The 14,761-nt window shown below is 46.8% G+C and overlaps 1 protein-coding gene across 1 annotated transcript in view; it reads left to right on the plus strand.

The window, feature by feature from the left end:
- LOC138246827 (alpha-2-macroglobulin-like protein 1) overlaps positions 1–14,761 on the plus strand; it is a 262,402-nt gene that overhangs the window by 56,898 nt on the left and 190,743 nt on the right. The window contains exons 8-9 of the mRNA XM_069201584.1: positions 2,992–3,121; positions 4,272–4,383. Of these exons, the coding sequence (XP_069057685.1) occupies positions 2,992–3,121; positions 4,272–4,383 (242 nt within the window). The remainder of the gene's footprint in view (positions 1–2,991; positions 3,122–4,271; positions 4,384–14,761) is intronic.

Consider the following 14,761-nt stretch of genomic DNA (forward strand, 5'->3'; position numbering starts at 1 on the left):
TAAACACCCCAACCCACCCCTTAAACCTAAACCCTCCTCCTTCACCTCGTCCACTCCGACTCCCTTCTTCTGTACCTTAACCACGCATGTATGTTGTTCAGACATGCATGGTTAAGGTACCAAAACCAGGAAGCCGTGGAAAACGAAAGCGTTGTTTCGCTTTCGTTTTTCACAACTTCGTGGTTCCAGACTCATTCTCCTGGGTGTTTCCCGTTTTTTACTGTCTCCTGTGAGCCCTCCCCAACTTAGTATATTTTAAAAAGTAGTGAACATAAAACTACAAACACCTAAGACCTCTAAAAATAATTTATTTGAACCCTCTTACCCTCTCTAGTTTCAGACCCTCTTCTTTAGCTGCCTACCTTGTATCAGCTTCTAATCTGTCACCAATACTACTTGTTTGAGCTTGTAGATGCATTACAAATCAAATACACACATGACAAGTACAAATAATTATAAATCTAACTCCCAGTGCCACCTTAAAATGGGGGAGCTGTCACCACATTCATTCTCAATAGCTCAGCCAAGATAGACAAGAAGACTTTGAAAGGGTTATTTTTTTTAATTCCAGGAAGACACACCTATTTTCGTAAAAGAATAAGGCTGAGGCTATCAAAAGATTTAGGGGGTCATTCTGACTCCCGCCGGGCGCGGTCACCACGCGCCCGGCGGGAGCCGCCAAAATACCGTACCGCGGTCGGAAGACCGCGGCGGGTATTTTGAGTTTTCCCCTGGGCTGGCGGGCGGCCTTCAAAAGGCCGCCCGCCAGCCCAGGGGAAAACGACCTTCCCACCATGAAGCCGGCTCGTAATCGAGCCGGCGGAGTGGGAAGGTGCGACGGGTGCTACTGCACCCGTCGCGTATTTCACTGTCTGCTATGCAGACAGTGAAATACAAGCGGGGCCCTCTTACGGGGGCCCCTGCAGTGCCCATGCCATTGGCATGGGCACTGCAGGGGCCCCCAGGGGCCCCGCGACACCCCCTACCGCCATCCTGTTCCTGGCGGGCGAACCGCCAGGAACAGGATGGCGGTAGGGGGTGTCAGAATCCCCAAGGCGGCGCAGCATGCTGCGCCGCCTTGGAGGATTCTGACGGGCAGCGGAAAACCGGCGGGAGACCGCCGGTTTTCCTGCACTGACCGCGGCCAAAGCGCCGCGGTCAGAATGCCCTGCGGGGCACCGCCGGTCTGTCGGCGGTGCTCCCGCCGACCCTGGCCCCGGCGGTCTGAGACCGCCGGGGTCAGAATGACCCCCTTAGTGCCTGTTCTTGATGGGTAAGACATGACACTGCAGGAAAGTGTTGACAGATACCTGGACTTTCCAAAATGGCGCTAGCAATTAAGATTGTGAAGTGAAGGGAAGGCATTTGGTATCTGAACGCGAATGTAAGCAGTCAGTGCATTTTTTCAATTAGGTATATAATTTACTCACTCTGAGTTTCCAAACAGGTTTTCCAGATATGGGTAAGATGTATCTTCAGTTGGACCTTTAATACCAACACAAACTCCAAAAATGTTATATGGTGTGATTGAAAAAAGCTTTGAAAGAAACTCCTATAGCCTGGAAATGTGTTATATGACGATTTAAAAATACTATGGGGGTTAATTAGTCATTGGCATATGCAGGACATTAGACACATATTTGTGGCTGTTCCGTCGGAACTATTTAAACAACAAATATTGCTATAGACCTCAACCTTAATAGTACAGATGAGACATTTGTCATTTTAGGGGATAAATCATTCACACAAACCAATTTAATGCGTACATATAAAGTCTGCATTTTTTCTGGGCAAATTCTTCTAACATGACATAACATCAGGCCAAGTTGAACACGTGCTTGCAATTTTGCAAATTAGAATTTTTAGGCCGAAATTTATGAAAAAGTGGTGCATCAGCTATGATGCGCCCCCTTTTCAGCACCCTCTACCGGCACCTAACGACACCATGAGTGCTCCATATTTACAATAATACGGCGCACCATGGTGGTAGTTAGGATAATCGCATCTAATTTGTTTACGCTATAGTAGCGCTTTGCTATACTAGCGTTAAAAATGTTGACGCTAATGTAGCAAAGTGCAAGGAGGCCCATAGGTTTCTATGGGTGCGTCGTTTTAATACCTGCCTTGAGCAGGCGTTAAAAATTATGCCAAAAATGGCGCAGTGAAATCCTGAAGATTTCACTGTGCCAATTTTGCGGGCCTCCTAACTCCAGTATGCCCCACCCCCCTGACTACATTAAGCCTGATGCAGGCATAATGTGGCGCCAGGGGTTGCAAAATGACGCAATGTATACTTTGCACCACTTTATAAATATGGCGTCATGAAACTTGCCTCCTTTAGCCACATTAGCGTGACAAAAGATGATGCTAATGTGGTGCAAGGAGGCGCTAGTGTAAGTTACCTGCTATGATATAGTAGTTCAGCCAGGGAAACTACACAATTAGAAAGAAGAATAGTTGAGCTACTCTAGGATTATGTTATATAATAAAGATATATATAAGCAACCACAATTAGTGTCTAATGAGCATATATTTGATAGATATGTCAAATGATTATTGTTTCTCAAATCCGATCATGCTATATTCATATATAACATTTAATTTCCTTCAAAATGGATCTAACAGCACTCCATATATGAATGCTTGTTTCATCCTGAAAATCTGGCATGCGTTTGAACTTCCTGAACTCTGGTGGTCAACTCTCTTCACCTGGGTCTTGAGAATACAGATTTCTTTCAATGTTCACTTTTTCAGAAGTCCCCCATAAACTGTGTGACTACCAGAATGTATTCAGTTTCTCCTGAAGTTTTCATGTAAGTTTGAGACCACTGATGTTGTGTCTTTGCTCTGCAGCTCTATATTTAAATGTGTTGTTCATGTGTTTAGCATTCACCAATCACCTTCTCAGAGGTGAGGTCCTCTCAGATATAACACAATGTGAAGCGTGGCATCTATAGCTAAGTAATTCATCACACCATCTCTTTGAAACAGATACACCTACGGCAAGCCGGTGCATGGGAGGGTGAATGGAACTCTGTGTCAGAAGCCTCATAATTACTGCGAGCATCAACCTCCTTCGATGGACGCAAGTGACGACGTCTGCCAGACATTTGAAGGACGGGTGAGCAGATCCACTGGAGACTTCCAGGGCTATGCAGGAGTCTTTTCCTCACATTTTTTTTAACAAAGAATAACTAAATAACTAAAAACCATTACAAGATGGCCATCAATTATCTGCATGTCTGCACGCACAGAGATGGCCTTCTTTGAATATTTCTTCATATACTTCACTATATACCACAGAAAAAAGAACAAGAATTGACGAAGGTAGTAGCTGAGCAGCCAAAGCCTGACCTATTGGCTTTGCCAGTGCTTATTTCACTATTGATGCCTACTATTGTTTTGCATGCAGCTTTTTCTAATATTATGCTATTTGTACAGGCATGTACTGGAACAAACAACAAAGTGATTTAAGGAATGCTGGAATTAATTTTAGCTACTAACAATTACTCATGACTGCAGTCCAGTCCATCATTTTCTGCCCACTCTTCCATCCAGGCAGAGACCAGTTGGGTGTTTCATTCAATACTGGAAAGTATACAATATAATAGATAAAAGTTCATTTCTTGAGTTGCTTTGACTTTAGTAGTTTATACTGTGCTTGGCACAGCAGTTACAGGAGTTGTCTACCTTAAATGAACAGCAGAATTTGTTTCAGTGACTACTTATGCGTTCAAAGCTGTCTCACATCCTGGTTGAAAAACAATTGCCATGGCTTCACAAATTAGCCTTTTTAAAGTAAAGTAGAATGCAGCCACTGATAATTTACTAACTGAGGCCTTTGATCAGTTAGTGTCTTGTGTTATATTCTTGTACCTTACCGGGGGGGCATCAGAAGGTACAAGATAGCAGCCTGGAACACTAAGCATTGTCCGGTTGTTGGGAGGCCGTAGGAGGGGTTTGGTGGATTACCTGTTATCTGAGTTGCTGAAGATCCTCACACCATTCCTGGCACCACCTGTAGACATCAAGACTTGCCAAAACCGCTGCTTCTAGTTCCTTGCAGCTTCAGTCCGCATTGAATATGCCAAGCTCTTTCAGAGCTCTTGGGGTCATTTCAGTAAGACTTAGCAGAAAAGAAGATCATAGAGAGATCTATTTTCACCAGGGCAATTCTGAAATGAGGGTATGGGGTATGACAGATATGATCTGCCACGCTTACCAATGAAATTTCACCATGTTCTCATTGAGGCTTTGTCGTTGCCTTGTAGACGGGACAGGATGGGTGCTTCTCCACCAGACTGAACACAACCATCTACAACTTTAACCACTGGAGCTACCAACCCTTGGAAGCAAAGGCAATCCTGGCGGAGGATAGAACAGGTATGTACTGCTAACGCACAAGCTCCGCAGCTGAGGCAGCATGAGTGGCTCGCTTGACAAGCATCAGGATTCCAATATAGTAAAGGGCTCTGATATGATCGAAAGTAATTGAATAAAGGCAAACACACAAAAAATATTTATTAACTGCATGCCATCCTTGTTTTTAATATCTACATAGCACGATTGGCACGTAGCTGGTAGGACTCCCAACCAACCAAGTAACCATCCACCCACCCAGCATATCCATCCATCCATATGTCTAAGTACATGCATTTACATATAGGAGCTTTCAGGCAGCCCTCTTCATCCATTGATCTGCTTTAGCATCATTCACATTTTGATTCCGCTCATCACAGTATGTAGCATGGGCTACAGGGTCAGCCCAGTTCAGCCATTTACTGAGCTCACTTGAGTGAACGCATTCTGCTTATGTACAATGTGCCCACCACCCGCAGGCAAAGTATTCCCTTCAGTGCCAGGGGCTACTTGCACAAAACATGAAATTTATTTTGAAGATTTTTTGCCTTTTTCCATTTTCTAATCTTTTGAAATAGTTCCCAGCAGCATACCAGACACTGCTGCCAAACCTTCTCTAGCTATTGTGGTAGCCACATCCCAGTCATGTACCGTTAGCCACCTCCATCTTGGAAATTTCCTTTTTTTAGACCATTCTAAGATGGCTGCTGATGTGTGAGCATGCATATACAGGGACATTTATTTAAAACTGTTGTAAAAATACTTCCAGGACAGCATCATGCCCATTTGAATGCTCATTCAGCCATGTTGGAAGGATTTTTGTTTAATTTTGCTATAAAAATGCTAACAAGATACCCACTAGTGCCCAGAAAAGTTGGATTTGCATAAGTATTTGCCATTGCACTGAGGTGAGCTTGTAATAGGTTAGCTCTAGATGGAGAAATACTGACCAGAATTACGAGAGCGATGCCTTCCAAAAGTCATGATGGCTGCCCAGTAGTCACACCGGTGAAAGAACATTCTGTCTGGAAGGTAGTGGCAATTAGCAGTAGAAGTAAAAAGCCACAAAAGCATAAAAACTGGCCTAGGTCAAGGAACATTTACTGTTGCTGTTCCTGGTACAGGAGATTTATTTGCGGTTGCAGGGGCATTCAGGTACCCCTTTGCTAGTGATGGTATTGACAGCTGTTTAATACTGCTTAGCCACAGAAGCATCCCTGGATCAAGGTACTTTGCGCAAAGCTATCAGATTTAATGCTTCTGGTGCACTGCTTTGCCCGCTGGTTTGGTGCCCCCCGCATAATGTGACCCTAAGATGTCTTGGGGCCTGATTTGTTCCATTATGCTCCCCACTCCCTATGCTACTCCCACACCTGTACTCTAGTATTGGGTCATAGCATGACACTGAGAGAAGGCTAATCATACTCAACCATATCCATCCCTACTTGTTATTGTGTGGTTATTACACTGCCTCCCTTGGGTTACCTCCCAGTTTCCAAGCATTGTATATCCTAGGGCCATATTTGTCCATTCACCTTTCTATGGTCCATCGTTTCCTCCACTCACACACTCCTGGGCAATAGTACATTCCACTTTCACCCAAGAGCCTTCCTCACGGTCCGTCTCACAGTTTTACACAGAGGAATCTGTTGTTGTAAGCTTCTATGCTCCCTGATTGTCTGACAGAATATTGAGGAAACAAATATCATGTGGACATAATATTGTGTCAAAAATATCGAGGGCCAAAATATGGAGAAGGTAAGTGCAATGAGGTAAGTATAGGTTTGCTATTCTTAATTTCACATTTACTTAACTTGATGATATATATATATATATATATATATATATATATATATATATATATATATATATATATATATATATATATATATATATATAGAGTTAAGTATAGTGAAAGTTAGTTTACACATACAATCTTAACTTCACAGTATTTTTGTCCTCAATATTCTTGACACAATATTTTGTCTATACAATATTGTTTCTCGAACATTTTGTGAAAACACCCCTTCAGCCTCTCCCCGGGCTTCACATCCAAGCCATCCCCCTCCAGCATTGACTAATATGCACCACCACCACCACACAAGCCTCATTAAAGTCATCTACAGCAGAATCTGTATGTACAACTGCCTACATAGCATGCTAACTTCTTTTAATACATTTGTATAATTGCCTTATTCAATGGCATCACGTAAAATGATGGGGCACCCACCAGCTGCACAATGTGATGTCTTGCCTCTAAGTTTCCTATATACTACAGACATTTTCTGACCGTGCCGGAGTAGGTGGGCCCACCTCAGCTGCCCTGTGCACCGCAGGGGCTGCAGGGACTTTTGTTATACCCCTGACCTTTAATATCAATTGTTTTATAGTCTGTCACAGTACGGTTAGTTCAGGTGATGAGACTTTTTTTTAACCCTGCAGCCCCACTAACATTGTCTTTGTGAAACAGATGGCTGGGCAACACCCAAATCTTAAAAGACCTGGAGATTTATTTCTTCATGTCCATGGCTTTAACACACCCTATCTGCGCCACTGAGGATGGAAAACGACTTCCGACAGTTCAGACAAGGAAAATATGCACCGTTTCTGTTTCACAGGCTGCCCTGAATCCTCAGGTTTCAGACCCACTTAATAAGGCCCGGGCATAATGTAAATTACTCCGAAGTAAACAGAGTAATTTTGGTAACTCTGTGTTACTCTTTGATGTAGATTTATGATAATTACACATTTACTCCTTGTTGGACTTTTGCTTATGCAGGGTCATCCCCAGACTTTTTTGCCTCCTGCCTCCTATATTTTTCTGACATGTTGCTGTTGGCTTTTCAACTCTGAGCACTTTACCACTGCTAACCAGTGCTAAAGTGCATATGCTCTCCTGTTTAAATTGTATGTAAGTGGTTTATCCATGATTGGCATATTTGATTTACTAGTAAGTCCCTAGTAAGGTGCACTAGAGGTGCCAGGGCCTGTAAATCAAATGCTACTAGTGGGCCTGCAGCACTGGTTGTGCCACCCACATAAGTAGCTCTGTAATCATGTCTCAGACCTGCCACTGCAGTGTCTGTATGTGTAATTTTACACTGTAAATTCGACTTGGCAAGTGTACCCACTTGCCAGGCCTAAACCTTCCCTTTCCTTACATGTAAGGCACCCCTAAGGTAGGCCCTAGGTAGCCCCAAGGGCAGGGTGCAGTGTATGGATAAGGTAGGACATATAGTAATGTGGTTTATATGTCCTGACAGTGAAATACTGCCAATTTCGTTTTCACTGTTGCAAGGTCTGTCTCTCTCTCATAGGATAATATGGGGGCTACCTTTAAATATGATTAAAGTGTAGATTCCCCTAGAGAGTAGATGGACATGTGGAGTTTGGGATCCCTGAACTCACAATTTAAAAATACATCTTTTAGTAAAGTTGATTTTAAGATTGTGAGGTTGGAAATGCCACTTTTAGAAAGTGAGCATTTTCTTGCTTAAACCATTCTGTGACTCTGCCTTGTTTGTGGATTCCCTGTCTGGGTCAGTTTGACAGTTGGGTTGTTTTTCACCTCACACCAGACAGTGACACAAAGGGAGCTGGGGTGTGATCTGCATTTCCTGATTAGCCATCTCTGCTAGGAGGGAGGGGTGGAGTGGTCACTCTCATCTGAAAGGACTGTGCCTGCCTCTGACAATGCTGTCTCCAGCCCCCTGGTGTGTGTCTGAGGCCTTGCCTGGGCAAGGCAGGATTTCACAAGAAGGTGTGAGTCCCCTTTGAAGAAAGGTGACTTCAAAGACTAAAATGGGTATAAGAAGGGCACCCAAACTTACAAACTTTAGAAACACTTCTGGAATCAAGAGGAACCTCTGCCTGGAGAAGAGCTGATCGCTGAGGAACAAGTGCTGCCCTGCCTGTGACAGTGCTTTGTGGAGCTTTCCTGCAGTGCTGCTTCTGCCTGAGTAAGAGGGCAAAGACTGGACTTTGTGTGCCTTCCATCTTGAAGAAGAAATCTCCAAGGGCTTGATGTAGAGCTGGCCTCCTGTTGTTGAAGTCTCAGGGATAGCAAAGACTTCTTCCTGCCAGCACCTGGAGTCTCTGGAGAGACCCCTACTCTGCTCTGTGGTGCCCTTCCAGTTCCTGGGACCCTGAAAGGAGAGGCTGGCAGCCTAAGGACAAAAATACACGCACCGAGTCCCGTGCGGAGAAAAGATCGACGCGAATCCGATCGCGGCTGAGAAAACGACACGACGCCGGCTCCGCAGCTGAGAAACGACGCCGCAGGAGACGCGACCGGAGAATCGACGCCCGGAGCAGGAGAAACGACGCGCAGCATCGCTGACGAAGGCTGAGAGATCGCAACCAGCGCCGCGGGACTTTCGGACCGTCGCGTGGCTGGCTTTTTCGACGCGCCTCGCCGTGCCGAGCTGTTTTCGACGCATATAACCGGGCAGGGTTACTTTCGACGCACACCGCCCGTGCGGGGTTATTTTTGACACAAACCAGGTACATTTTCACGCTAGCAGCGCTAGTGTGGTGTTACAACTACCTAAAGACTCTTTTTATTTTAAACCTTAAAAAAATCATAACTTGACTTGTGTATGTTGGATTTTTGTCGTTTTGGTCTTGTTTTGTCTAGATAAATATTTCCTATTTTTCTAAACTGGTGTTGTGTCATTTTGTAGTGTTTTCATTAAGTTACTGTGTGTGTTGGTACAAATACTTTACGCCCAGCACTCTGAGGTTAAGCCTACTGCTCTGCCAAGCTACCAAGGGGGTAAGCAGGGGTTAGCTGAGGGTGATTCTCTTTTATCCTAACTAGAGTGAGGGTCCTTGCTTGAACAGGGGGTAACCTGACTGTCAACCAAAGACCCCATTTCTAACATTGGTGACCAGCGGTCGGGATTGGACTTGTATTTGTACTTGACATACAGTAATTGAGTGTACACTACTGTTTTGATCTCAGACCACTACGTGACCACATACTACTTGTCTTGTGATTCTGCTTTTTGTTCTCTGATGTCCTCCTGGAAGTATTGATGATATTTTTGGACTTTGTTTTTTGGTTGTGAAGCCTTTGCAGAATGGAAGTCAATTTCTGGCACCTATTTATGTATAAAAAGTGGCAGCTTAAAGCATTTTGCATGGAAAGGGGACTGGCTGTGAACAAGAAATCCAGAAGGGAGGATCTTGAGTCAGTCCTGTTTCAGTATGAATTGAAACGTTGTCAGGCAACACCACCAAATGAGTCTGAGGAGGATGACTACTCCGAAGAGGAGGGAACAGAAAGAGATGAGTGGCTCCTAGCTCGAATCCGGAGTCTGGAAGAGCTAGATGCAGAGCTTGAGAGGGCTGAGGAGAAGAGAGCCTTAGTCCTGGAAAAAGAAAGGATTGCAGCTCAAGAGCTGAGCTGTGAAGAGCTGAAGCTGGAGGCCATGGGGGCTGAGTCCAGTTCAGATGGTGGCAGCAAAAATCTTGTATCCAGCACTGCTGAAGAGGTGCACATGCCCAGAGAGGTGGTGCCCTACTTGAAGGAGGGAGTTAACACACGCCAGGAGGTTCAGGGGTATGAGGTAGCTCCAGTAATGCACAGGGTCTCTGAGGTGGATTGGGGAACTGGCATGGGGAGTCATATTCCTACTGGTGGGAGGGACACTCTACTGACTCTAGGTGAGAGTGACAGGGAGAGGGGTTCCCCCCAGGTAGAAGTCCTGGTTATGGAGTGTGAAAACATCCCAGAAGAGTGTGGGTTGAGTGTCAGGGACAGTCAGGTACTGTCTCACCAGTCTCAGGAGGGTGATGTGGGGTGCTTTTTCAAAGCAGAGTCACTGGATGGTTGGGTGAAGGGTACTTTGGTTAATTCATGTGAGGGGCTGAGTGATGTAATTGCTGGAGAGCATATGTCTAGTCCTTATTTTCCAGAGCTATGCCAACACCAGGTGGAGTGTGAGTTCTCTGACCCCAGGGAGCTTACAATGGAGGCAGACTTCTGGGTGAGTACCAGAGAGTCTGAAGAGGCATTTGGGGGTGCTCCTGAGAGGAGTGGTCTAGGTAGTTCCCAACCAGGTGAGGTAGGGAAGGATTGTAGTGTCCCAGGTAGGTCCCAGTGTAGTGGGATGGGTGAGGGACCCCATGTCCAGTCTCAGAGGAGAGGGAATGGGGATGGGTTGAGGCCCAAGGTGCCCGAGATCCGGTCCCAGGTCCTGGAGGGTTCCCTGCGGGAACCCCAGGAGGGGAGCCTAGCCTGTACCATAGGGCCATCTGTTGAGGGAGACCCCACAGTGTCAGGAGAACTTGGGGGGGCGGCTGTAGCCAGCGTCCCACCAGTTCTGGTGTCTGGCAGTACCACTCCTAGTGAGGGGTTGCAGAAGTCCAGACAGAGGGTTGAGAGGGGGTTGCGGACCCCAGTGGAGAACCTGGAGGGTCAGGGGTCAGCTCTGAGAGCAGAGCCCCCCGTGAATGACCTTGGTGAGACCATTTCTGGGTTGAGGGGAATCCAGACTCTGTCAGATGGGCAGAGGTCAGGAGACCTGCGCCAGCCAGACTCTTGTGTGGCCCTTCGGGACAGTGTGTCCCTTGAGGGGGGTAAGTGTGCCCCCCTGGAAGTCCTGGTGTGCCAAGCAATGGTTCAACCGCAGGGTGGTGACTCTGGGTTGAATGATCAGGTTCAGGGGGTAAACTCTGACCTGATGGGGGGTAAGTGTGCTCCCAAGGAAGTCCTGGTGTGCCAGGCAATGGTTCAACCGCAGGGTGGTGACTCTGGGTTGAATGATCAGGTTCAGGGGGTAAACTCTGACCTGATGGGGGGTAAATGTGCTCCCAAGGAAGTCCTGGTGTGCCAGGCAGTGGTTCAACCGCAGGGTGGTGACCCTGGGTTGGATGACCAGGTTCAGAGGGTAAACTCTGACCTGGTAGGGGGTAGGTATGCCCCCCAAGAAGTCCTGGTTTGCCAGGCAGTGATCCAGTCTGTGGGTACAGACCCTGGATTGGGAGGCCAGGTTAAGGGTGTCCCCCCTGACCTGGAGGAAGGGGCTACTGCTAACAGTGCCCCTGCCATGTTGTCTTCTGGGGGGGCCACTCCTAGTTGGGTGGTTCAGGACCCCAGAAGAGAGGGCAGGGGGAGGGAAGCCTCACCCCTGGCCCTGGTCCAACCTGAAGGTACAGACCCCAGGTTGGAGGATCAGTTGCAGGTTAACATCCCTGCACTGATGGAAGAATTGTGCAGGACTGCTTCTACAAGCACCCTGACAGTTTTTGACTCTGGGGGTGCCGCTTCTGCAGGGAGGGTACAGAGCCCCAGAGGGGAGGACCAGGGTCAGGTTGTCATCCCTGACCTGGTGGAAGAGAGAGTGGTCAAAGGGTGCCAGGCACCTGGGGCTACCACCCCCCACTCTCCACAGTCACAGTGGTTAGAGAGGCCTGAGGTCGGGCTCTCATCCCTGACAGTTGTCTGGGGCCACTGTGGCTTGCTGTCCTGGTGGACAGAGTTGCCCCTGGGGGGGGAAGGACGAGAGTCACACCCCAGGGGTGGAGTGGGCAACACCACTGTGTTGGCCCTGGTGGTACTATCTGCCCATTGCAATACATCTGTGAGCAAAGTAAAGTTAGGTGTTGCACAGATGGTGTCTGTAGATGTGGAGAAGGGTTCCCCATGGGTTAGCTTAGTGGGCCCTGAGAGTATGGACAGAGGGATCCAACTGGAGTCAGGAAGGCGTAGAACTGGAACATGCCCCTGCTGTTGTGGGCCTGGGTCCCTGTTCTATCGCCCCAATCAGGGAAGTACATCAAGGTATTGATTGTTCTCCCCTGGCTTTAGGCTGGTAGGGGGTCGTGTTGGACTTTTGCTTATGCAGGGTCATCCCCAGACTTTTTTGCCTCCTGCCTCCTATATTTTTCTGACATGTTGCTGTTGGCTTTTCAACTCTGAGCACTTTACCACTGCTAACCAGTGCTAAAGTGCATATGCTCTCCTGTTTAAATTGTATGTAAGTGGTTTATCCATGATTGGCATATTTGATTTACTAGTAAGTCCCTAGTAAGGTGCACTAGAGGTGCCAGGGCCTGTAAATCAAATGCTACTAGTGGGCCTGCAGCACTGGTTGTGCCACCCACATAAGTAGCTCTGTAATCATGTCTCAGACCTGCCACTGCAGTGTCTTTATGTGTAATTTTACACTGTAAATTCGACTTGGCAAGTGTACCCACTTGCCAGGCCTAAACCTTCCCTTTCCTTACATGTAAGGCACCCCTAAGGTAGGCCCTAGGTAGCCCCAAGGGCAGGGTGCAGTGTATGGATAAGGTAGGACATATAGTAATGTGGTTTATATGTCCTGACAGTGAAATACTGCCAATTTCGTTTTCACTGTTGCAAGGTCTGTCTCTCTCTCATAGGATAATATGGGGGCTACCTTTAAATATGATTAAAGTGTAGATTCCCCTAGAGAGTAGATGGACATGTGGAGTTTGGGATCCCTGAACTCACAATTTAAAAATACATCTTTTAGTAAAGTTGATTTTAAGATTGTGAGGTTGGAAATGCCACTTTTAGAAAGTGAGCATTTTCTTGCTTAAACCATTCTGTGACTCTGCCTTGTTTGTGGATTCCCTGTCTGGGTCAGTTTGACAGTTGGGTTGTTTTTCACCTCATACCAGACAGTGACACAAAGGGAGCTGGGGTGTGATCTGCATTTCCTGATTAGCCATCTCTGCTAGGAGGGAGGGGTGGAGTGGTCACTCTCATCTGAAAGGACTGTGCCTGCCTCTGACAATGCTGTCTCCAGCCCCCTGGTGTGTGTCTGAGGCCTTGCCTGGGCAAGGCAGGATTTCACAAGAAGGTGTGAGTCCCCTTTGAAGAAAGGTGACTTCAAAGACTAAAATGGGTATAAGAAGGGCACCCAAACTTACAAACTTTAGAAACACTTCTGGAATCAAGAGGAACCTCTGCCTGGAGAAGAGCTGATCGCTGAGGAACAAGTGCTGCCCTGCCTGTGACAGTGCTTTGTGGAGCTTTCCTGCAGTGCTGCTTCTGCCTGAGTAAGAGGGCAAAGACTGGACTTTGTGTGCCTTCCATCTTGAAGAAGAAATCTCCAAGGGCTTGATGTAGAGCTGGCCTCCTGTTGTTGAAGTCTCAGGGATAGCAAAGACTTCTTCCTGCCAGCACCTGGAGTCTCTGGAGAGACCCCTACTCTGCTCTGTGGTGCCCTTCCAGTTCCTGGGACCCTGAAAGGAGAGGCTGGCAGCCTAAGGACAAAAATACACGCACCGAGTGCCGTGCGGAGAAAAGATCGACGCGAATCCGATCGCGGCTGAGAAAACGACGCGACGCCGGCTCCGCAGCTGAGAAACGACGCCGCAGGAAACGCGACCGGAGAATCGACGCCCGGAGCAGGAGAAACGACGCGCAGCATCGCTGACGAAGGCTGAGAGATCGCAACCAGCGCCGCGGGACTTTCGGACCGTCGCGTGGCTGGCTTTTTCGACGCGCCTCGCCGTGCCGAGCTGTTTTCGACGCATATAACCGGGCAGGGTTACTTTCGACGCACACCGCCCGTGCGGGGTTATTTTTGACACAAACCAGGTACATTTTCACGCTAGCAGCGCTAGTGTGGTGTTACAACTACCTAAAGACTCTTTTTATTTTAAACCTTAAAAAAATCATAACTTGACTTGTGTATGTTGGATTTTTGTCGTTTTGGTCTTGTTTTGTCTAGATAAATATTTCCTATTTTTCTAAACTGGTGTTGTGTCATTTTGTAGTGTTTTCATTAAGTTACTGTGTGTGTTGGTACAAATACTTTACGCCCAGCACTCTGAGGTTAAGCCTACTGCTCTGCCAAGCTACCAAGGGGGTAAGCAGGGGTTAGCTGAGGGTGATTCTCTTTTATCCTAACTAGAGTGAGGGTCCTTGCTTGAACAGGGGGTAACCTGACTGTCAACCAAAGACCCCATTTCTAACACTCCTCCTGATATAATTTGGGGGCAAAAATATTACTGCAAGAACACGTTTAGCGAGCGCCAGCGGGCACTCACATGAGCTATTCATATTCTACTGCATTTAGAGCTATTTCCTAGCAATAAATGCACCCTCTCTTCCATTCTGGTTGCAAAGGTGAAGTTTTGCACTAACACATGGAGAATACAGAATTACTCTTCTCACGTAATTCAACTTAATTTTGCGGAATTCAAGGGAAATTCCATGTGATAATGCTGCACTGAATTATGCAGGTTACGCCTACCCTTAAACTTAATGTCCTCGCTCTTGTCTGATCCTTCTTCAGGTACTTTCACACTCCTTGTAAGTCATCCAGCTAAGACTGACATATCATACACACACATCTACCTCTAAGATTTTTCCACCATTGAAGGCTTTTTAAGACTGCATGTTGGAAACTTCTTCTGTCTGTTT

Source organism: Pleurodeles waltl, chromosome 7, assembly GCF_031143425.1.
Source record: "Pleurodeles waltl isolate 20211129_DDA chromosome 7, aPleWal1.hap1.20221129, whole genome shotgun sequence".
Lineage (NCBI taxonomy): Eukaryota > Metazoa > Chordata > Amphibia > Caudata > Salamandridae > Pleurodeles > Pleurodeles waltl.